This window comes from Mya arenaria, chromosome 11 (assembly GCF_026914265.1).
Source record: "Mya arenaria isolate MELC-2E11 chromosome 11, ASM2691426v1".
NCBI lineage: Eukaryota > Metazoa > Mollusca > Bivalvia > Myida > Myidae > Mya > Mya arenaria.
In genome coordinates, this window is record NC_069132.1 from 33,422,572 (window position 1) to 33,446,581 (window position 24,010).

At 34.4% G+C, this 24,010-nt stretch overlaps 2 protein-coding genes across 3 annotated transcripts in view; both read right to left on the minus strand.

Moving 5' to 3' along the window:
- LOC128208899 (tyrosyl-DNA phosphodiesterase 1-like) overlaps nt 1-24,010 on the minus strand; it is a 31,622-nt gene that overhangs the window by 1,611 nt on the left and 6,001 nt on the right. For both annotated transcript variants that reach the window (XM_052912590.1, XM_052912592.1), the window contains exons 5-15: nt 23,947-23,990; nt 23,526-23,581; nt 22,905-23,001; nt 17,489-17,523; nt 16,475-16,567; nt 4,734-4,901; nt 3,486-3,747; nt 2,520-2,635; nt 1,840-1,947; nt 799-907; nt 157-262 (exon numbers count right to left, since the gene is read on the minus strand). In XM_052912590.1, the coding sequence (XP_052768550.1) occupies nt 157-262; nt 799-907; nt 1,840-1,947; nt 2,520-2,635; nt 3,486-3,747; nt 4,734-4,901; nt 16,475-16,567; nt 17,489-17,523; nt 22,905-23,001; nt 23,526-23,581; nt 23,947-23,990 (1,194 nt within the window). The remainder of the gene's footprint in view (nt 1-156; nt 263-798; nt 908-1,839; nt 1,948-2,519; nt 2,636-3,485; nt 3,748-4,733; nt 4,902-16,474; nt 16,568-17,488; nt 17,524-22,904; nt 23,002-23,525; nt 23,582-23,946; nt 23,991-24,010) is intronic.
- Nucleotides 6,734-14,816, minus strand: LOC128208900 (uncharacterized). The gene is made up of 2 exons (XM_052912593.1): nt 14,097-14,816; nt 6,734-13,341 (listed from the first exon to the last, which is right to left on the minus strand). The coding sequence occupies exons 1-2, from the start codon at nt 14,408-14,410 to the stop codon at nt 11,964-11,966; spliced, it is 1,692 nt and encodes a 563-aa protein (XP_052768553.1). The 5' UTR covers nt 14,411-14,816; the 3' UTR covers nt 6,734-11,963.

A 24,010-nucleotide genomic window follows, 5' to 3' on the forward strand; every position in this document is an offset into this window, starting at 1 on the left:
TTATTACATGTATACCCCTAATTATGCAAGGTGATAACAGATCACTTTTTTAACAGGAACCAGACAAAACATTCAATTTTAAGTAATACCCGGTACAAGTAATAATTGAGATGAATGGTACAATAGCCATTAACACATATAATTACAAAGATGTACCTCTTTTGTCGTAGATTGTTGTTGGCAGGTCATATGGCAATAAAAACTTCCCCTCTTCTACAGCGGTCGAAGCATCATTAGTGCAATGAAACACATCTTCTTTTCCCTTAAACAGTAAAGTACAGGAGTATGTAATTATTATTTGTGCAAGATGGCAACACACTTCTTTAAGAAAGTATAATGACCTTGAAATTCTTAAGGCATCTCAAATGAATTTTTGTTATTAATAAAACAGAAGGTGGATACACTGAGCAGCAGTATCATCAACGATCAGAGGAGTGATATCATCCCTAGGAGATATTTTCAACAGAAGATCTATCCCTGGTATTGCATGGTTGTTAATCTCACAAAACATATCCTAGTAATCTTGATGACAGGCCCTCACATAATCTAACATGTAAACATGAGTGTTATTACCATAAATGTAGCTTTCAGTTTTAAAAAATGACACATCAATATACCACATGACAAATGGAATTCTCAAAGTTGTAACATGAATTTGAAAACATTAAGCCCATCAATTCATAATTTATAGTGGAGCCTTTACTGTTTTCACCCCTCAAAATGTTCTCTTTGTAATAATGAATATAATTTTTCTGATGTGGTGCAATCAGATATATGCTATCACTCGCAAACACTCACCATGGAGAAAAAGCTGGGCAGATAAAGGACGCCAATTTCATACGATCTGATCATGAGCTGAGCACCTTTCTTTTCCAGCGCTCCCCATGCTGCCTTGGATAGGTTAGCACTGAAACAAGGTCAAAAAGTTCAAACCTTCTGGTACAAAAAATCAACAAAAGTGCTGCACAGGGAATGCCACAATTCGTCTGTTTTGTTTGTACTCTTCATTTGAACAGTGGGCATGATTGAACACTTATTTAGGCCAGGGTTATGGGCCTTGCTTTAAATGTGCATATTCTCTGGATATATGTGTGTACAAACTTTCATGGAGTAATTTGAATATTTTTTCTGAGTTATGGCAAGGTTAAAGTCTAAGGCTCCCAATTTTTTCTCTAAGACAAAAAAATAACAGAAATTCCATTAACATATATTTCATACGCTTTTCTCAAAACCAGCAGAACTCCAGTGGCACTTCCATTAAATGATCCGTGTCATAACTTAAATATTAACTGAACTTCTATAATATAACTTCAATGACTTTATTTCATCTTTGTGTTCATTTTTTTAAACCGGTTAAAAATCAATTCAAACAAATATGTAGCAAATTAATGAAAATAAGACACTCAGTTAATTTCACTCTATGGCTAAGATTAAGATTTTTCAAAGAGTAATTTTCTATTTGACTTAAAGTGACAAAACTTTAATTTTTTCTGGTAAAACTTTGGAATAACTTTGTGAAGAGTCTTGGTATGCATGTTGGTCTTGGTCAGTAGATGACCCCTTGGGGTCAAAGGTCAAGGTAACTAACTAGAAAAATGATGACTTCTGCAAGGTGACACATCCCATTCCAGAATTCTAGTTAGTAATACCAGAAATGATTGATTTTGATAAACCAAACTTGATTTAGATTTTATGAAACAAGAGTGTCAAGGAAGTTTGGCATATGTATGACCTAAGGGATTCCTCATCATTAGATCTAAATTTTAAACACACATATATCAGTATATAATTTATTTGTTTACAACAAGCGCAATTTACAGTAAATACATGAAGCTTTACCTTGTAACAGCAAACCAGGCAGCTTTTGAGCCTTCCTGTGCAGGTCTTATGTAGGTTTTGATGTGGGGCATTGCTCGAGACCGGCCACGACCTTCAGATTTCCACACACTGAAATTTAACACATTGTTCCATATAACATATGTTTACAAATCATAAATTGTGCTTTACTTGAAGAAAAATCTTTACTTCTTATATTCACAAATATAGCAGTGTGTGTTTACTCGAAGTAGTGTTGAAGATAATTCATTTCAAATTACCAAATGATTAATTTGAAAATTACTCGTACCCCCCCCCCCCCCCACCATAGTAATAAAAGGTTTGAAGAACAGTTTTTAAAAAGAAAAAAGGGCTACACTTTTTAGTAAAATTTCAGGTATTTATAATCATTAATTTGTCAGCACTTGCATATGCTTTCTACAAGTGAAACTTTTTCTTCTACTGATCAACAGTTTTGCTGAGTCATTTTAAAATTGAAGAGGTAATAACAAGGGCAACACTCATTTTTTTTTTCTTTCATAAATTTAGCAATACGTGTACCACGTTTCAGTTGAATATCTTGAATGGTTTTTTAGTTACGGCCATGTTTGACAACAAAAACGACACTAGGACTATCACAATACTCCTACCTTATTTCTTTCAACAAACAGAGAAGTAAAATAGAACACTATTCAGTTACATACTGGAAGAAGTCGTGCAGGTATGTCTGTTTCTTAGCAGTGTTCACACTGTAAGGAATACTGCCCCCGGCTGGGAATCCCTCGAGACTCAGGCGCACATTGTCCTTGGAGGGAAACACCTACACAAAACTACACTCATAAATACATACAATAGGGTGATAAGTATTTACTTGATTGAATGTCTATCTATTGCTACAATGACTATTTCAACTATACACATATATGGATTATTGACGTTATGGCCAATTTCCAATAATGATGAAATAGCTCTAATTGGCAGACCATATGACACAGTCAAGCATTACTTGCCATACAATAGGGTGATAAGTATTTACTTGGTTGAATGTCTATCTATTGTTCTATTTCAATTGTACACATAAACAGAATTATGGACTTAACGGTCAATCACTAAAGCAACAACGATGGAACAGACCTAATAAGAAGACCATACAACCAAGTCAAAAGACAATACGCCCACAGATATAGGCTGTATACCCTTTTAATGCGGTCAGTGAAATCTGTTTCATGTGGGAGTAATGAATTATCTGTTTATCTCGATAGAATGATGGGCTGATTTAGGCTGTATTGTTTGGGCCATATCTTGGATGAGTCTTACTGTCAATCAAAAACTTCAGCCATGCATCAATATTTACAATGCTACTTTACCAATAAATGCCAAGCATTATTGGCCATGCCTGAGCAAGTTCACAATCATCCATCTAATATACATGAGCAAGTTCACAATCATCCATCTAATATACATAAGTATAAAACAATTTTACCAATTAAAGCCAAGTTTTACTGGCCATGCCCCAGCCAGTTCACAATCAACCATCCAACAAACATACCGGTAAGTATAAATAAGTATATTGCTACTTTTTATAGCCAAGCATTACTGGCCATGCCTGAGCCAGTTCACAATCATCCATCCAATATACATAAGTATAAATAAGTATTATGCTACTTTACCAGTTGAAGTCGAGCATTACTGGCCATGCCTGAGCCAGCTTTTGTTGCAGACAACGATTGCAGCCACTCCCCACACAACCAGTTATCCTTATTAGGTCCCATGGACCCTATACTGGAGAACTGACCAACAACAGGCCAGGATTTTACAGTCCCCTGGTTGGGGCCATGTTGCAGTAAGATACGGCGTAACTTCAAGTGACCCCACATTGACTTTTGTTTGTCACCAACATGTCTACCTGGGACCGAGCTTATTAAAAATACTCTGAAAGAAAGACAGACATATTTTGATAAGTTGAATATAAAAATCTTCAAATACTTCAAAAATCAGCACTCAGTATTTGTTTTCATTTATAATACATCGAGGTAAGATTTACTCACAAACTGTCAAGATATGTTTAGATTTTTATGTAGTCGTAAGTCATTGGTGAAAAATATTTAAGCATATTTTAAGCAGAAATAACAGTAAATAAATTTCAATTCTTAATTCAAACCACAATAAATAAAATGGATTTCATTTAGCAAACAGTTTTATGAACAACACCAATAAGAACTAATATACTTATATTATTGGTTAAATGACGTCATGCTAATCCAATCTGAGTGCAGTATTGAAATAAATAATGACGTATGATAACCGTGGGATAATTTACATCAGCTTTTTAAGAGACCAGTAGCCAATTGTATAAAGGTGGTTAACTCTTTGGTTTGGTCAAAACCAGCCAAAAAAAATATTGATTGATCAATATGGATCCAATTATGACTAATAACCAATCATATCATTGAAACGTCTAAACTGACCAAAAGACAACCTGTAAACAACTTAGCCAAGTTTTAACCAAATGGATAATGGAGACTGTAAATTTAATACAAGTTATTGATCAGACGACATACTTGACGCCACCACCTCAAATGCTCGCCCATATTAAACATGAAAAATACATATGTATTTAAAAAGTTACAAAGAGTCATAACTCTTACAATATTTAAGATGGAATACTATACCTTGTCAAAAAAACTAACTTGTCCCAGTGGTTTACGAGGAGAATTTTTGAAGAAAAATGTTGACAATGGACAGATGACAGACGGACAATGACGGACAATCACCCTATCACAATAGCTAACACTGAGCACTATGTGCTCAGGTGAGCTAAAAATATACCAAACCACATTCACTCCTTCAGCATGGTGTACAACAAAGATGTTTTATTTTTTCCCCTCCAACAAGGTCTGAAGTATTTTTTCGCTTACCTAGCTTTTGACATATCATGGTGCGCTATATGGTCTGACCACTCTTTGAGCTGATAAGCTTTGTAGGCTGCAAGGTAATCCAGGAGGTCCTTCTTGAAATGAGTCGGGCTTTCTCCCTCTTCTCGACTAGGGGAAGACAGGCGTGGAAAAATTGGGCTTATCCAAATCCTGCAATAGTAGGCAATATTTACCACACATACAAATTACTAAATATATTTTGGATACTGTGCACCAATAAGGTTCCTCCAAGTCCTTCAATTGATTAACCTTGACACGCTATATATCTTATATGGTTTTTGGCTGTCACTGCTGAATGAATTATATATAATTAATGGAAATACATTATGGTCACTTTAATAGCTGAATCTTTTCCATAAATTTGTAGACCTAGAGTATCTAAACCTATATCAATCATCCTTGTTAAGGTCTCAGCTGGAGCAGCCATGATGATAAATTTTCCAACAAATAAAATATATACTAATGGGCATGTTTTTATTTACCACATGTTTTGTAGATAATTATAGAGAACAAGTTAGATATAAGATAAGAGAACAACTAAGATATATTGGACATGATTCTCAAAATATGTCAATCATTAGTACAACTCATGATGATATTGGCCCAGTGTTCAGAATTTTATTTAAGGCATCAATGTGATTAGTTAAGACTTATTGGACATGACTTCTAAAAATATGTTAATCATTAGTACAACTTATGATGATATTGGCCTAGTGTTCAGAATTTTGTTTACGGCAACAATGTGATTAACTAAGACTTCTTGCATACCGGACGTGTGTTTCCGGTCATGTGACTGGTGCTGGAAAAACCCATCTTACATACCCCATGTAAGGTGAGTCATGCGCAACAACGCGCCACTTCTTATTTCATATTATTGTATGGTTTATGAAAAATATATTATGCCATTTCAATAAAGCGCAATCAAATATATTTGTTTGCAAGACTTTTAATTAAAATTGAAAATAAATAATCGTAAAATACACTATTTTTAGTTATTTAAAATTACTACGCTCTATGACGTCAGTAAACAATGTTGCACGCGCTTTTTGGTGTATTTGTACAAAAGTTCGTTTTTAACGTCATTTTTTCCACAAATTGATGATTTTAGATATGCAAGAAAAAATATCAATCATGTTTTTCCGGTCCGGATTGAAAAAATCCGACCCTCGGGCACGCTGCACGCACGTGCCCTCGGGTCGGATTTGTCTATCTGTACCCGAAACACATGATAGATACTTATAATATTGGACATCACTTCTGAAAATATGTCAATCATTAGTACAACTCATGATGATATTATTCCAGTGTTCAGAATTTTGTTTAAGGCATCAATATGATAAATGGCTTTGTTGTTAACTTTTAAGCTTTGTTGTTAACTTTTAAATGTGAAGTTTTCTTGATGTGCTCATGCATTGTGTATATCTAAATCAAACATGTACAGTCAAAGCAGTTGTCTCAAATCTTGTTACTGACACTTAAGATCATAAGTGTTCACATGAAACATCCAGAGCAAAACAGATTTGAAAGTTAACAAAGATGATATTAACAATGTTGTTAATTTTAACAATGTTATAAACAGTGAGCCAATTGTGTAACAGGTTTAATTCAATTGCTCTAAAACTGCGTAAGTTGTTTTCTATATAACTCTTATATAAACTAATTGAAGGACACATAATTCTTAAACAGGTAAAATACATGAAGCATTATAGGGCATGGTGACCATGTGTACCAAGATTGAATATAATCTGTCTAACATGAGAGTTGTTGGATCCACAAACTTTTGCAGCAGACCTACAGCCCAACCACCAACTTGCGGCAGTATAAAATGGTATTTGGGAAATAGTCATCAAAATTGTTTGTTTAGAGTAACATACCAAAAACTATTCGGTAGGGTAGGTAGGGATTTTTTTTATACTTGTTTCAAATTCACTTTTAAGCTACCCTAAACAAACATTTTTTTAAGCCTCAAAGGGACAAAAACACTGATTATAAATTTTATTTACTAACATACATTCAAACATACATGCATAAAAAAGATAGGAATAAGTTGACAACAGCATGTATCATTATATAAACAAGAGCTGTCATAGAACAGTGCGTTCTACCATACGCCGCTTTGTCTTAGAAATGAATACAATAATGATGCAATATGTGCCTGGGAAATAGCATAAAAAAAGACAAAACAAAAAGCAAACAAGAAATGCGATGGAACCAGGTTTTCAATGATTGACAGAAGAACTTCAGCCTTCATTGTGATATTCAGTTTTAACTGTTGTTTTCGATTCTTAGTAACAGTGAACTTGACATTGACCCAAGGGCCCTCAAATGCAATCCAATGGAAGTCCTCCATAAACTCTTCCTTCATACAAAGTTTGATCACTTTATGTCAAAACCTAACTAGAGAAACAGTGACCCTAGGGGAATCACCAAAGGCAATCCTATGAAAGGTCTCAATCAATTCTTCCTTTATGCCAAGTTTATTTGCAATATGTCAATCCTAATTAAAATTACTCAGTTATCAACTATTTTTCTTTTTTTAGTAACAGTGACCTTGACCCTAGGGGCCCCAAACTCCAATGAAAGGTCTCCATAAACTCTTCCTATTTATATATATAACCAAGTTTGGTCAGAATATGTCAAACCTCACTAAAGTTATTAGTTATCAGTAATAAATACCATTTTTTCTATTTTAAGTAACAGTGACCATGACCTTGACCATGACTTTCAGAACCCAAAGCGCAATCCTATGAAAGTCTCTATAAACATTTCCTTTATACTATGTTTGGTTGCAATATATCAACCCTAACTAAAGTTATTCAGTACCAACTGTTTTTCTATTTTAAGTAACAGTGACCGTCTAGGGCCCCCAAAATGCGATCCCATGAAAAATCTCATTAAACTCTTCCTATATACCAAGTTTGGTCACCATATGTCAAACCTAACTAGAACTGTAAGCCATAGGCTAACGAATACCCCCCACCCCTCCATGTCTAGGTTGTTTGCCCTGGAGTTAGGCCGGACAAAGCTAATTTTGCCTACAAGGGGAGATAACTCCAGTCAGGGTCATGTGACCTGTACCAAATTCACAGAGGCGAAAGTTTACAACATGGCCATTAATTTCTGAAAGTTTGATAAAGATTTGTTGAATAATAACAAAGATGAATCCCGGACAGGGCTTATTTTGCCTACTTTAACACATCAAGGGGAGATAACTCCAGTCAGGGTCATGTGACCTGTACCAAATTCACAGAGGCGAAAGTTTACAACATGGCCATTAATTTCTGAAAGTTTGATAAAGATTTGTTGAATAATAACAAAGATGAATCCCGGACAGGGCTTATTTTGCCTACTTTAACACATCAAGGGGAGATAACTCCAGTCAGGGTCATGTGACCTGTACCAATTTCACAGAGGCGCAAGTTTACATCATGGCCATTAATTTCTGAAAGTTTGAAAAAGATTTGTTGAATAATAACAAAGATGAATCCCGGACAGGGCTTATTTTGCCTACTTTAACACATCAAGGGGAGATAACTCTGGTCAGGGTCATGTGACCCGTACCAATTTCACAGAGGCGCAAGTTTACATCATGGCCATTAATATCTGAAAGTTTGAAAAAGATTTGTTCAATAACGACAAAGATGAATCCTGGACAAAAAAAAAACGGACGGACAGACGGACGGACAACCCGATTCCAGTATACCCCCCCAAACTTTGTTTTGGGGGGTATAACTAAGATTATTCAATACCATAGTTTGACACCGCCCTCATGCCGGCCCACCCCAACAATGGCATACATCATTCTAAAAACCATTTTTCACTTTGTGAAAACCAGATTACAAATATAAAAAAAAGGTGCCTGTTAAAAGCAATTCAAAAAACGATAACAAAAAACTTTAAAAAAAATAATCATGGGCGATGATCTGAATTAAGGGTAAATATGGAATAATGAAACCTAATTGTGTGATGGCCCTAAACTACTGTGTGAAGCATTAAGGCAATTGAATGAAGGGTATATAAGTAATTAGTGAAAGTCCCTACTTGCCCTCAAACTTTACCGGACACAATGTGCCAAAAAACTTTAAGCTAAGTTTTTAAGTCAATCAGGGGCCATAATTTATATTTCGGAAGAAATGGTGTCATGTAACCTAATTCTTTGATGGTCGTCAATAATTGTGTAAAATGTATTCAGTCATTCGAATGAAGGGTATTGGAGTTATAAGTGAAAATGCCAACTTGCCATAAAACTTTAACTGGATGACAAGGCCCATGCCAAGGCTAAAGCTGGGAAAGTTGTGAAGCCTCCTTATTCTTGGAATAGTCGAGATAAAAAGGGGATGTGACAAAAAGTGTATATTGTTAGCCTCTATAGCATTACCACTTGTTCTTATGTTTGGCCTAGTAACTTACATTTTTACACAGCATGACAAGCAATCTAGTTTGACCTTGATTGTATTGGACCCATGATGCTTAGGTAGAAATATACATGAATTCTGTTAACAATATTTGCAATATATATGACATGGTGTCAGGTGACCTACTGATTTTCCATACATGACCTATAATCAAATTTGACCTAGATTTCTTTACAACAAATATTCTGAGAAAGACAAACATTCAGGCCAAGTATCATGGAAATTGGGAAAAAATATTCCCTCTATAGTGGTAGTAATATTTTAAACATTTGACTTTGTTCCCTTACTTAAGGGGTTAGAATAAACCAATTATTTTACTCGGCCTAGAATTAATAGAAATACTGGTTATCATTTTGACAAAGTTTCAAGATTAGGTAACAAGCACAATAGAACTTTAGATTACACATGAAACATGTTTATGTGAATATGAATCATGACGATAAAAGAATGTTGAAAATGGTGGACACATGCACAAGATTCAAATACACAGATTTGAGAATTACGAAAAAAAGCTTTATTCTTAAAACATTTCTTCCGGATAAGGTAAAAGTAAGGTTAAATATATTTTGCAAATTAACACATAAAAGATCTGCAAAAAAATGTATTTGTTATATTGGTGGTCCTTAAATGTCCAGATATTGTGTTTATACTAATAAACATACTGTAGACCAGGATTGAAAATAGTTCAAAGTCGGTATCAATCATAAATAATCGGATTTCTCATTTTGATAAATTATTGATTATGTTACAGGGTTCGAATTTAGACTCGCATACTCGCAAAATGCGAGCGACATTTGGAAATTGCGAGTGACTTTTATTCAAGCTCGCAAAATTCTGTGAGTGGCTTTTTCTAGACCACAAAATGTTAAAAGGAAAGTAGAATAAACATGAACTTAATTCCGCTATGTAGTCGAGTGTAAACAGCCTATAAGTGGCATGTTTACACTACCGGTATAAAGAAGACAGTACGGAGTCACGCTCTAGTAGGTTTTCAAAAATAGAACGAATACGGAAAAGGCCGAGTTTTAGCTCGAATCTTTCCGGGATGCTCCGAGGAGTGCATAATACAAAGTAAATACGAATGACGTAATCACCTAGCTCAATCATTGGCTAAATTTAGCGCTTTTGCGCACTATATGTAAACCCCATCATCCTTTGAATATATTTCCGCCCAACTGTCAAAATGAATAGACTTCGTTGATCGATATATTTCATGGTCCAAAGTATCCACGCTACATTTACTGTTGCTTTTTTATTTTAAATTTATTATTTTATTGTTTTTAATACTTATAGACTTAATGAAATCTGTAGCGTGCTTGTCGAATGGGTATTAAATTACCCGATGGCGAGGGTAAATATACAAAGTGAACAATGTCAAATTATTGGACAGCTTTGTTATCAAAAAGCTGCCAGCATCAGACGAGTCTTTCCATACAGTACCCCCCAAATAGAATAAGCCATCAACAAGTTCTAGTAGTCGAGTCACTCAAGATTGATACTTTTTAATATTCATAATATGTCTTAGGTGTTAATTTCTATTAGACAATATTATAAGGGAATAAAGCAAATAATAAAATTGCAAGTTGATTTGTCATTTTGCGAGTTGCCTCAAAATGCACTCGCAAAATTTTGCGAGTGCTCCACAAAGTTAAATTCGAACCCTGTGTTATCAAAATTGTAAAATCCATAGTTAGTTTTAAATGAAGTGGTTAAGAAGAATTACAAACAGCATTTAAATGTAAACTGCTGTACTTATTAATATATATTTAGTTATTTTTACACCTCAACTTCCATTCCATAATGAACTGCCTTTGTGCAATTGCAGTTATCATCCGATGAACGCAACATCTTTGGATATGTTCATATGGCAATTCATCCCACAATATACATGGAAATTGTTGATCCAGTTATTGTTTGTATTGTGTCACCCGTAAAATATAAATCAACATTTTGTAAAGTGTAAATTTATGATATGTAAAATGTATTGTTGTCATAAGTGTTTCAATTCTACATTTAAATGTGATTTCAAGTGGTTGATCTTTTCTTGCGTTATTGTCACATCATTTGATAAAAATGTTTCCGGTTACAGTCAGGTTGTTCTATTTACAGAATGGGTAAGAAAGGATTACTGAAAGGTTTTCTTAAATGAAATGAAGTATTTTTTTAGCAATTCTTGAATGAAATATTGAACTATTGGTGATGATAATGAATTGTGGGATTGGTGTCATTATCGGGGATATGAAAGCAATTGGGCTGGTTAAAGTACATGCAGTCCTTCCGACTCCACACACTTAAACCAACCCAACTGTGTTCATACCCTGATAATGACATCAATCCCACAATTCATGCCTTAATTAAACGTGAAAAAATGTTTTCAATGCTGTGTTTGCTATTTTTAGATAGTAAAGCTACATGGTGATAACCGATTCTGAGAGTTGGCGAATGATTATCGGAAATCTTGATGTTTAATTATAAACAAGAACTTCTGTAAACTCATAAATTAATCATTTCATTTCGTGTTTATAATATTAAGTTTTATTAAATGATAATTTATGGGACTAATTGCTGAACTTTCATTGATTACAATATACAATGTATCTATTATAATAACACACATAACTCGTATTCTATACATGAGTAAATTCCTTTGATTTCCATAAACAATGGATCATTATACCATACTTGGTATAATCTTCTGATAACATGACAAGAACAACTCAGCCTTGTTTAAATTTACATTTGACATATCAATACAAATGCAGATCAAATCTAATGATGCTTTACTCCAAAGTATTGTTCAACACAGTCTGACAATAGTGATATTGTCACTGAGATGATTCCCAACAATAAGACAGGAGGTTTGTTCAATGAAGCACACTGACACAGGAGTTTTCAAGTTATCAGTCTGCCTGGCCACTGTGGCCAGCTTCTTTCTCCCCTCTCTGTCCACCTGTAACACAGTGTGAGACTCCTTTCCGCACACAAACACATAGCCACTCGGACTGACACACAGTCCACAAGGCCCCTTCAGTTCAGGATCTTTTAGTGTAGACAGTACTTGACCACCTTTATCAAATGTTATTAATTCATGTTTAAAAGATACAGTCACATAAATGATCTTCCCATCTGCATTAACAGCACAGATGCTCGTATAAATATCACGAGGTATGCATTCGTAAATATTCTTTACTAGTTGTCCATCCATGGTGTACTGGTCAAGGGCATTCCGGGAGGCTACATACAGCTGGCCCTGATGGTGGGCAACAGAAGCCCATTCTTGGTTTGTGCAGAATTTTCTAACTACTTGTAGTTTCCCTCTGATCACTGAGAGGAAATGAATCTCATGTCGATTACCTGATAAACAGCTGTCTGCAACAGTTACAGCTATGTTATTACTTGCAATGAGACACATGCCATATAAAAAATCAGGTAAATCACAGTGATCAGTGACTTGGTAGAGGTTATTCAGAAGCTTCACCCTGCTGTTGTTTTGATCAGCAATAACCACCTGTCCACTAGGCAACTCACATATACCTACAATATGGCATTTATGTTTATCCTTCCCTATTCTAACAGAATAACAACTTGAACTCTGAGCTTTGTACACGTGATCACTATCTGTAATTGGCATGGAAAAAATACTGTCAACATTTCCAAGAATGTTCAGGTTTCTGAGAAATGGCAAAACACTTACATTAGATATGAAGCTTATTCTTTTTGTTAGCCTTTTCTGAATTTCTAGAATGGTGGTCTTGGCTTCCCCCAACTTGGCCTGACATATTCTGAATCCAATGTAAGAACTAGTCTCTTTGTGTTTGTCAGATACCTGCTGGAGTTTTTCCATCATGGATTTCAGTTGATTACTCATGTGAGCACATGTTTTCATATCATCTTCAATAGAGTTCTCCAAATCTTCCATCAAGCTATCCAGTTCTTTCAATGTCTTCTTCTCCAGCTTGTCTAAGACCTTGTTTATCTCATTTCGGAGAGCCTTGATTTCAGCTATGATATTCTTGTATGTGACCTTTAGTGACGCTTGGTCCTTCATCCTGGCATTCTTGAGCTCATCTAGCCTGCTCCTTATCTGGTCAACTGCTGTTGGCAGCTGCTTGAACTCTGCTGTGTCTAGGATGCCTCTAGCCAGGTCAGGCAGGTGACTGATGCTGCTACACAGCCTGCAATACAATGTCTCTAATAAATGTCAACATTTAATTACATGAATAACACACAACAGGTATGTTTTGAAGGTATCAAACCACATTTTGAATAGGGCATGTTGTTCAAACATTAAGCCCCCTGGGCGCCTCTTTGTCAGAAACCATTGAACTAGTTGACACACTAAGGATAACAACTGGTGAGGTTCAACCTTTTTGCAATATTTCATTGTACATACAGTAATACCTCTTTTAAAATTCTGCCAAGACAAATTTTTCACCAATGTATTATCTGTGATCTTGGACTTTGACCCGATGACCCCAAAAACAGTAAGGGTCAAACTTTGGTTAATGGGGACCTTCTACTCCTTGTTTTATTGTCCTATGTGAAACTGTTTCTAGTTAAAGTGCAGACAAAAAAAATCAAAAATTCAATGTCTGTGACCTAGATGACTGTGGACTGACTAGGTGTCCCTGATAAACTATAGGGGCCACCCTAAAAAAAAAATCTCCTGGGTCAAACCATTTTTTGTCAGAACAACGTGTTCAAAGAATGTTGACCTTCATGTTTGACCTAAAACTAAAAAAAACAGTGGTTGGTTTAATAGTCAAATGTAACCTACATCTGAAGATTCAAGTAACTAGGTCAAACTGTTCTCAAGTCATTGTGAGGTGAACTTCTTTGAATGTGCCATGATACAAAGGTACACATGTAGGAACAAAAAAGAGAAATACATTTGTGAAAATTGACAAACTAGTATAAACAGTATTAGTACCTGTGGCTGAGGGCCACACATACACTGCAGCAAAGTTCCTGGTGGTCATCACAGCGGATCTCCAGCTTGTTGCCATGTTGGTCACACCTGTCCATGGAGAACCCCGCCCACTTCTGAATGTCTCCACGTCCATACACTGTATGTTTGTTATGATATCCATTATGTAAATTTACACACTTGTCACACAGATAGTGTTCACACTGTGGACAGAAGTGCTGGGCTTCAGTGTTAAGGTCATTTTCCTCACACTTGGAACAATTGTAGTCATGAATCAGGTCTGATCCCTTGTAAATGGATGAACCTCCAGTGGCCATTTCTTCTACTTTACAATTTTAATATCACTGTTGATCTAAACTTAAAAATGTTTGTATGTTAAAAATGATTCAGATATTTTAAACACACTTTGATATTCCAGAGTGGTGTTAGTTTTAGTATTCACTTCAATATTAGCCATACCATATCAGATAATTGTGAACCGCCATTGCTAAGACAAGTTTAAACTGCACCACTGATAGTGGGTAAATTTTCTTTTGTATTTCACAAGACCAGGAAGTAATATTCTTCAATGATTAGTTTTATCAATTAACTTATAAGACCAAGAAACTGGTTCATACAATTATCACAGACACTTAAGCTTAAAGATGCACTATTACTCCCAATTAAGATTTAACACATTTAATAAAGATCCTGGGTTTTTTTTTAACAAAATCATTTCTTCTTTTACATAATTCACTATAAAAATGTTTCACAAAAATTTCATAAGTATTGTTTTGAATGAATTTTCAGACACAACTTTTTACCCATTGAATTCAATTGCATAAGTTATTACTGATTTCAGAAGGATAATACAGGCTTAAAGCCGCACTCTCACAGATAGACCATTTTGACAACTTTTTTTATTTTTTGTCTTGGAATGAGTCAATTCTTGCATAAATACTTGCTAACCAGTGATATAAGAGTGCTGACCAAAGATCAGATTACAGATTTTTATATTTCCGTTGAAAATTTATGATATATGGCTAAAAGCGTTACTTTAATACGGTTTTAAAAAGAATGCATGAAACATCAGTTTTTGAACTTAAATATTAAAATCTGCAATCTGATTTTTTTGTCAGCAGACTTATATCACTGGTTAACATGCATTTTCGCATAAATTGGCTTGTTTCAAGACAAAAAAATAAAAAGTTGTCAAAACGTACAATTTGCGAGAGTGCAGCTTTCAAGGGGCTGTCTCACACATATGATAAAATAGCGAAAAAATAAGAAAATTGTTGAAAACTGACAAACTTGGCATCCATGTGTACAATGCATTGAAACTTACTAACTGAAGTACCACATAGTTTACATTTTATTTAAGTTTAGCAGTTATTTCGTATTTTTCCATTAAAAAAGATTACTGGGTATGTCTACCAGGTGGAATTCATTTCTTATGCGTGATTGGCTAGTCGGTGTTATCACATGATATTACCGAGGTAGGTGTATAGCTTAATTATGTCACCCGATTAGAATATGTCTTTGTAGCTCAGTAAGATGCTGGACTTCAATTTTGGCGACGGGGGTTCGAACCCAGTCTCCGACACATTTTGGTACTTTTTTTACAATTATGATATCAAAGCATAACACATTCTATTAGATAATTGTTCTGAGATTCGTTTATAATACAGAAAAATTATTTTTTTGGTGCCAATCTCTGACACAGTCCCTTTAAAGCTGCACTCTCACGCATTGAATGTTTTGACATCTTTTTTATTTTTTGTCTTGAAACGAGCCAATTTTTGCGAAAATCCATGGAAACCGTTTTTATATTCAAGTTCAAACAATGCTGTTTTATGCATTTTTCTTAAACCGTTTAAGCTATAAAACATTAATTTTTTGAACGGAAATATGAAAATCTACGATCTGATTTTTTGTCAGCAATCTTTTATCTTTGGTTTACAGATATCTACGCAAAAATGTGCCCTTTCCAAGACAAAAAATAAAAAAGTTGTAAAAATGGTAAATCTGTGAGACTGCAGCTTTAATAATGCATACTCAAGGGTCAACCATGAGTATGAATATGTATACAAAATGCACATACTAACAGGGACTTTGATGATGATTATTAATATTTCATAGTTGATTTAATTTTTACAAATTTAACAAAGATGAAATACAACAGGGGTTGAATTTAATACTTTTCTTTACTTGGACCTAATAACATATATACCTAATTGCATGCTGTTTGATGTTTCACGACGTCTATGTATTATAGTAGTGTGCATCACGCTATGTAATTGTTACTCACCTAGGTGTTTTCTGGTGCATATCATGTTCTATCAGATTGGACATGACACACATGTATTGCGTAAAAATAGCGTGCATCAAGCCATGTTACTCACCCCTGTGTTTTCTGGTGCCAGTCATGTTCTATCAGGTTAGACGTGTGTATCACAACACGCAGTCCCTCTTCATACAGCAAAAGCATCATCTTTCTGAGGCAGGAGGGAACACAGTGGACAAAATTACCAAATCCTTGCAAATACTGCATTAGTTACATGTTTACAACATAGATAAATTTGATATAACAAACATGCAAAATTATTTAAAGCTTGATGCTCAAGGTCACTATTTTAAAGACTTTTATCAATATAATGAGAATAAGATATTCATGCATGATAATTTCAAGTAACGTAAATGTCCTAATGAACATGGCTGCATAATAAAACTATTTTATTTTATTTCAATGCCATAACATTGTGTTTAAATCTTTAAAATGAAGAAATGTTCCATAAATACAATGAAATACATTTAAACCAAGGGCAGTCAGGCTGCCATAATATCCCCTGAACAGTATCAAATTTGCCTTATGCCAAAAGATTACATTCAAATATAACAATAGCTAAAAAATACTGAACCCAGGGTTATGGTTCTTGTGCACTGCACTTCTCCTAAATGAGATTTATCTGTATATGAAGTTTGAAGTAAATACCTGAAAGACTTATCAATCGAGTTTGCAAAAAATTAACAAAGTGCAATAATTTAACAAATACTACACCAAGAATAATGGTTCTTATGCAATGGTATAGTTGACTTTTCAAATTATGGTCAGTACAAGATTGTCAGACGTACGCCTACCATTACTATAGCTCATATGCCTTTTGGCAGGAAATAATTAAAAAATAATCAAATTTTGAATGTGATCACATGATTTCATCATCATGATGTCAAATGCTAAAGATGATTTTCTGGAAAAAAACCCTCATTTTATTAATTTTCAGTGTAAGGGTTTCGAGAATAATTGAAATTACCTACAAAATTTTAGACAACCCTCCCTGCGCATCGCATGAAATGAGGCATGTGTACATATAAGGACATGGGGACTTGATGTAGGAGAACTAAATGTTCAGTCTTACGTGTGGTGTGTTCCATACATCATTTCTAGACGAGCCTGAAAAAAAAGAAGTAACCACAAATTTATTCACCATATTATTACACAATAAAAACATGGACTCATCAATTATCATAGATTTTTTTTTATATTCATTGCTGTATTTTGATAAATTTTTTAAAACTATATTGCAAACAAAACAAGAGCTGTCACAGAGACAGCGCACTAGACTATCACCCCGCTTTTCAGTGTAAGGATTGAAAAGATTTGGCGAAACATGGATCACTGTAAAATTAGATTAGATTTAAATGCAATACATGATGTATTTGCTGAGAAATTAACATGAATGTGGTTACACGCAAAATTTAACCAGAATTTCTAAGTCCAATAATAAAGGGCCATTATTTGCAAAATACAGTTATCTTACTTGGTTATTCAAGTAGGTTGGGTGAAGAAGTTGCTGAGATATTAACCTATGTGTGCTAACATGCAAAACCTTAACCAGAATTTCTAAGTTGCATAATAAAGGGGTAAAACTGATATAATATGCAAGATAGAGTTATCCTTCCTGATTAATTAAGAAGGTTGAATGGTTGGGAGCCTGTGTATAAAGTTTGAATGCAATACATGATGTATTCCAATTTCTATGTTGAATAAAAAAGGGCCATAATATGAATTCAATGCAAACTGGAGATATCTTATTTGGTTAGTTAAGTAGATTGGATGGTTGAGTACCATTGTATAAAGTCTCAATGCAATACATCAAGTAGTTGCTGAGATATTAACCTATGTGTGCTTACATGCAAAACCTTAACCAGAATTTCTAAGTCAAATAATAAAGGCCCATAATTTGCATTATATTCAAAAAAGTGTTATCTAACTTCATTAATTTAGTAGATTAGATAGTTGGAAATACATATATAAAGTTTCAATGCAATACATGATGTATTTGCTGAGATATTGACTTAAATAAGGTTACATGCAAAACCTTAACCAGAATTTTTAAGTCGAATAATAAAGGGCAATTATTTTGCATTAAATGCAAACTAGAGTTATCTAACTTGGTTGTCGTGCTACCGAGAATCAAGACGTGCTACCGAGAATCAAGACGCACGAAGTTTTAACCGTTTATTCATACGTATTATGATGATGTTGGTAAAAAGACTATGAGGGGCTCAAGGACTAGATATTAGGTTTAGATGTGCGGAGCGCACACAGCATACGTTGGAACAACGACGTAACCCCGTCAAAACGTGAAAAAATACCAAAGTCAAATTAACAACTAAAGACGTCTAAACACATAAAAAATACATAACAATTTCAAAACCATGGAACTATATGAAAGTTCCAAAACATTGGTTATTCAATTAAGTTGGATGGTTGAGTACCATTGTATAAAGTCTCAATGCAATACATCACATAGTTGCAGAAATATTAACCTATGTGTGCTTACATGCAAAACCTTAACCAGAATTTTTAAGTTGAATGCTAAAGGGAAATTATTTTGCATTAAATCCAAACTAGAGTTATCGAACTTGGTTAATTAGGAATGTTGGATGATTAAGGACCATTGTATAAAGTCTTAAATCAGTACATCAAGTAGTTGCTGAGATATTAACCTATAAGTGCTTACATGCAAAACCTTAACCAGAATTTCTAAGTCAAATAATGAAAGGCCCATTATTTGCATCAAATTTAAATTAGTATTATCTAACTTCATTAGTTTAATAGGTTAGATAGTTGGGAATACATATCTAAAGTTTCAATGTAATACATGCTGTATTTACTGAGATAATGACTTAAAGGTGCTTGCATGCAAAACCTTAACCAAGGTGTGACGCCCACACCGACGCTTGGGTGAGTAGTATAGCTCTCCTTATTCTTTGCATAGTCAAGCTAAAAAAAAACAATGAATTTCTTTCTTAAAAGTATTTTTTATCCTTTTGAATATGAATTATTTAACATCCTAAATATTAAAGCTCGAGTTTTCAATACAGTTATTTGCTTACAATATCATTGCTACTTCATGGGCTCAACATTTTTTTACTTGCCTCACACATTAAACAAAGTAAATGAAGTTATTATTAATTGTACTTGATTGTAAGTTGGTCTATCTTCAGTTTTAAATGAAATGACAATACCTTCGAGTTAAGTATTCACATTACAACTTAAACAATTTAGATAGCACCGACACAATATATAAGGAAAGTTGCCAAATTTATTTAAATGGATCAATAAATCCTTAAAGATTCATAAGATATATATCTACTTAAACATTTAAATTATTTTAATGTTAAAGAATGTCACACTTCAATGTCCTGATTCAAATCTTCTACGATAGTTTTAAAAGACCCTAGTCCATAGATGTATCATGTTAATGTCAAATCAACATTTGTTTAATATGTAAATGAGATATCTTGCTTTATTCATTAAAGTTTAAAAAAAGTGATAAAATATTATATCTAAGTATATTGAATTAAGACCAAAAGTTCGGATTATTGGAATATTTCTTAATTATGAATAAAAAATAACACCATTGTGAACTACTTCCATATTAAGTAACAAAGCAGGGTGAGAGGTTTATTGGGAAACCAACAATGGCGTTTTCAGTGCCATTGCCCGTGGGGTCCAGGGCCCTAAGAATGGACAAATCAGTGAAGACCAAGAATATGACACAAGCTGAAGCAAAACAACATTACAGTTCAGAACTGTTCTGCAACAAATGTCTGCAGAAACATCTGATTAAAGAGGCTCATGGCTTTTGCAAAGTTTGCACAGATTTTCTTTGTCGCCAATGCGTGAATGTGCATGAAAGTACATTGCTAACATTAAACCATGGGATAATAACTGGTTCTGAGTTGATGGAAAGGTATAACCATGCCATGAGAAAAGAGAAGGCCAAGGTTCGAACAATGAGCCAAAGTTATCTTGATATGGTTGCAGACGGAAGAGCGTCAATAGAATACATCAACAAGGATGACAAACTCAAAGAGGATGTCGAGCCGTTTAAGGCTAAGCTCGTAAAAGAGGGCAAAATCAGAGTTCTAAGTGACAAGATGAAGTGCTTCATCTGCTCAAGTGTGATCTTTGACGATGGTAGGATCGCAGTTGCTGATGCGAATAACAACTCCCTTAAGCTGTTCAACAAGCACTTTAATTGTCTTCATGTGTTCCATACAAAGAAAGAGCCATGGGACATATGCAGAGCTATTGACTTGAACACAGACTTGTTTGTGTCTGAATCTGGAATTCATGGAGTTCACCAGTTTAAAGTGACAAATGAAATTAAGTACGTGTTTACAGTAAAGGTTGATGGAGAATGCTATGGATTAACCAACTGGAAAAGTGGTGTTGCCGTAAGCACAAAAAAGGAGAAAATATTTTCCATAAAACTTTTAGACCAGTTTGGAAATACGCACAGAAACATTGAAAGTGGTTTAGACGATATTCTTAGACTCAAATCACCTTGGTACCTGACCTCATCAAACAAAGGTGAAAATTTGATCATCTCAGATGCTGGAACAGGAGCGATAACGTGTATTGACGTTGATGGTGGAATCAAGTTTATACACAGGGACAAAAAAGGTTTGAAAGATCCACGCAACATTGCAGCTGACAGGGACAACAACATATATGTGGTAGATTATGAAACAGACACAGTGCATCAGTTAACGGCAAGGGGTTTGGACCTGGGCATTGTGCTGTGTGGAAAAGACGGTCTTCAAAACGCATGTGGGATTGCTTGCTTCAAGGAATACCTTTACATACAGTCAAAAATGGACACAAACTTCATGAATGTGTATGATATGGTGTAAAACAGAACAATGTTGTTTTTTTAAAATTTAAGTAAAGTGACCTTATACTTCAATTCATAAACTTGTATTATTGGAAATATGAAGGACCTCTTTCAGGCAATTATATATTAACATATGTGCAAATGTAAACATACAGAAACAATAATTTCTTTTTACTTTAATGTTTATATATTGAAGCATGTAACAGCCTGTAAAATGTTTAAATAATATTTGTATGTCTTATGTGTTTCATACCTAGCCTGAAACTATGATTTAAATGCATTTGTAACATACATGTGTTTTTGAATTAGCCACGATGTCAGTTTAGATAAACAAATACCAACAAGAAATGTTTGTAAAACATTTATGCCATACTAATGGCAGCCGATTGGTTAGTTCACATTAAATGTCTGTGGGGTAATTTAAGATTATGACATTCATCCCTTCCAAGTCTGAGGATAGGAGATATAGTTATTGACCAGTTTTAAACATTGTTATAGGAATCTACTTGAAATAGTTTCTGGTAAACATGTACACTTGCAGCCTCCTGACAGCAGTAAACTAGTTAAATGGATAATATTAAGTTAAGAGTATAGTCAATGAAAGTTAAACAGATATATTGATGGCTGCTTAAAGGTCAATTCAAGCAGTACCCAAAAGCTATCAAAAAACATTTTAGTTCACTATATTGTTTAATAATTGTTTTGAAAAATGACCATGACTGTGTTCAATCTGATTACCTTTGATTTGTAGATCTGAAAATCAATATGAGGCCAAGAATAGGGATCTACAGGTCATGACCATAGGTCCAAGCATTCTATATTGATCAGACAAAGTCTTTGTCATCAAGGTGACGGTTGCATGACCAACCTCCCTTCCCGGTGAACGGAACTTAGTCCATACGACACTATGTTCATGGTCATTGCGACTATGAAATAGGACCTACTAACCTCAAAATCAACAGGGGTCATCTGCTAGTCATTACCAAATTCCCTTCCAAGTTTGAGGACCTAAGGCACTAACATTCTATGTTATAAATTGGACAGGCTTTTCGTGTTCATGGTCTACTAAACTTTGACTTTTGACCTCAAAATCAATCTGCTAGTCAATGCACATCTCCCTACCAAGTTTGAGGCTGTAGGCTCATGAGTTGTTTTAGTTATCAGTCTGACAAGGTTTAGTCTACTGACTGATGGACAGTCAAACTGACATGTGCAAAATAATAACCCCCACTCCTCTGAAAGGGGGCATCATTATTGAAAAAAAATGAATCTGATTTTCTTGATTTTTCTACCAGAGAAAGAATGCTTAATAGATTTCCAAGTTTGTTGCCACTTAAACATCTGTTTTGAAGGTTGTATGAAGTTTTGACAACCATTTTATATCCACCTATCAGAAGTAAATCAATAAAAACGTTATCTATTTGCTAAATGGATCAATCAGTTGATTGGCTGAAAGGCAGCATTTAGCTCACACACATACTTAAACACAAGTTATTCCATTAGTTGTTTTTTTTGTTTGTGGTAGGAAACAATTTTTTGATAATCAGAGTGAAACTTACTTCTAATGAATTTTAATGGTAAATTGACACCAGCCATAGACAGGTTGTTTGATATATTTTCTATCAGACATGATGGTATATCCTACCTGACAGAACCTGATGTTGTCATATTGCATGGCCTGTGCCTGGAGACTGTTCTTGCTGGGACCCTGCTCTCCATGCACAATCAGCATCGGCTTCTTCCTGCATAAAACACAGCATATTATCAGGGTTTTTTTCAGGTGTTACTAAAGACATAACATGACTAGGTTTTAAATACCACAAGATAACTTTACATTCTTAAACTAGAGGAAAGTTTAAATGGCTACCAAACTTTATTTCTATTTCAGTCAAAGAGGAACTCGGTGATTAAAGCACTTGTGTGTGTAACATCAGGCAAGAGATGTGCTTAGCTTTATATAAACATCTAGAACGGTTTTTGAATTATGGCCATGGTTACAATTTGCATGCCACTACTGCAGCTGACAACTCAAAGGCAAAAAAAAGGATGAACTAAAGAATGGCTAATTTCTGTCGACAAATGAATCCTTTTAATTGACAGATATTTGATAAATACCACAATAGTTCATATAAATTGGTAACAATACTAATAATCTCACGCAACAAACGTCTCCTATATGAAAATTATAAAGATACATTCTAACTTCTATTCGTGAACTTTTTTTAATAAGTTACTAAGCCACACAGTGCATAGAAGCCATACAGACCTGAAGCATGGTGGGTAATTTTTCATCAACCAAGGGATGTCAAACATGAAATTCAACTGTAAAATAAAATATAATGAGTACAAGACGAGATAGGAATAAACTGCATACAAAATTTTAAATAGCCATTTTATTACAGCAAAATAAACAAAACCACTGTCATATACATTAACTATTAGACTTTGCAAAAGCTAGTATACAACCACTGACACTAATAACATTAACAATACTTTAAATTTATATCTTCCACTTAAGAACTATCTATAGAATTATTCCTAATTTTTTTTTTACAAACTTATTCTGACCAAGTTTCATAAAGATACTATAATGTGGCTGCTAAAGTGTGCATGCATGCCACAAGATAAACAAGAGGTTACCACAATGGTAGCTTGTGCTGAGGTGAAATCAAAAATTCAAACCTTACCTGGCAAGATGCAGTTAGGTTGCCCATATCCTCCGATAGAATGTCTGAAATGAAACAAGGCATA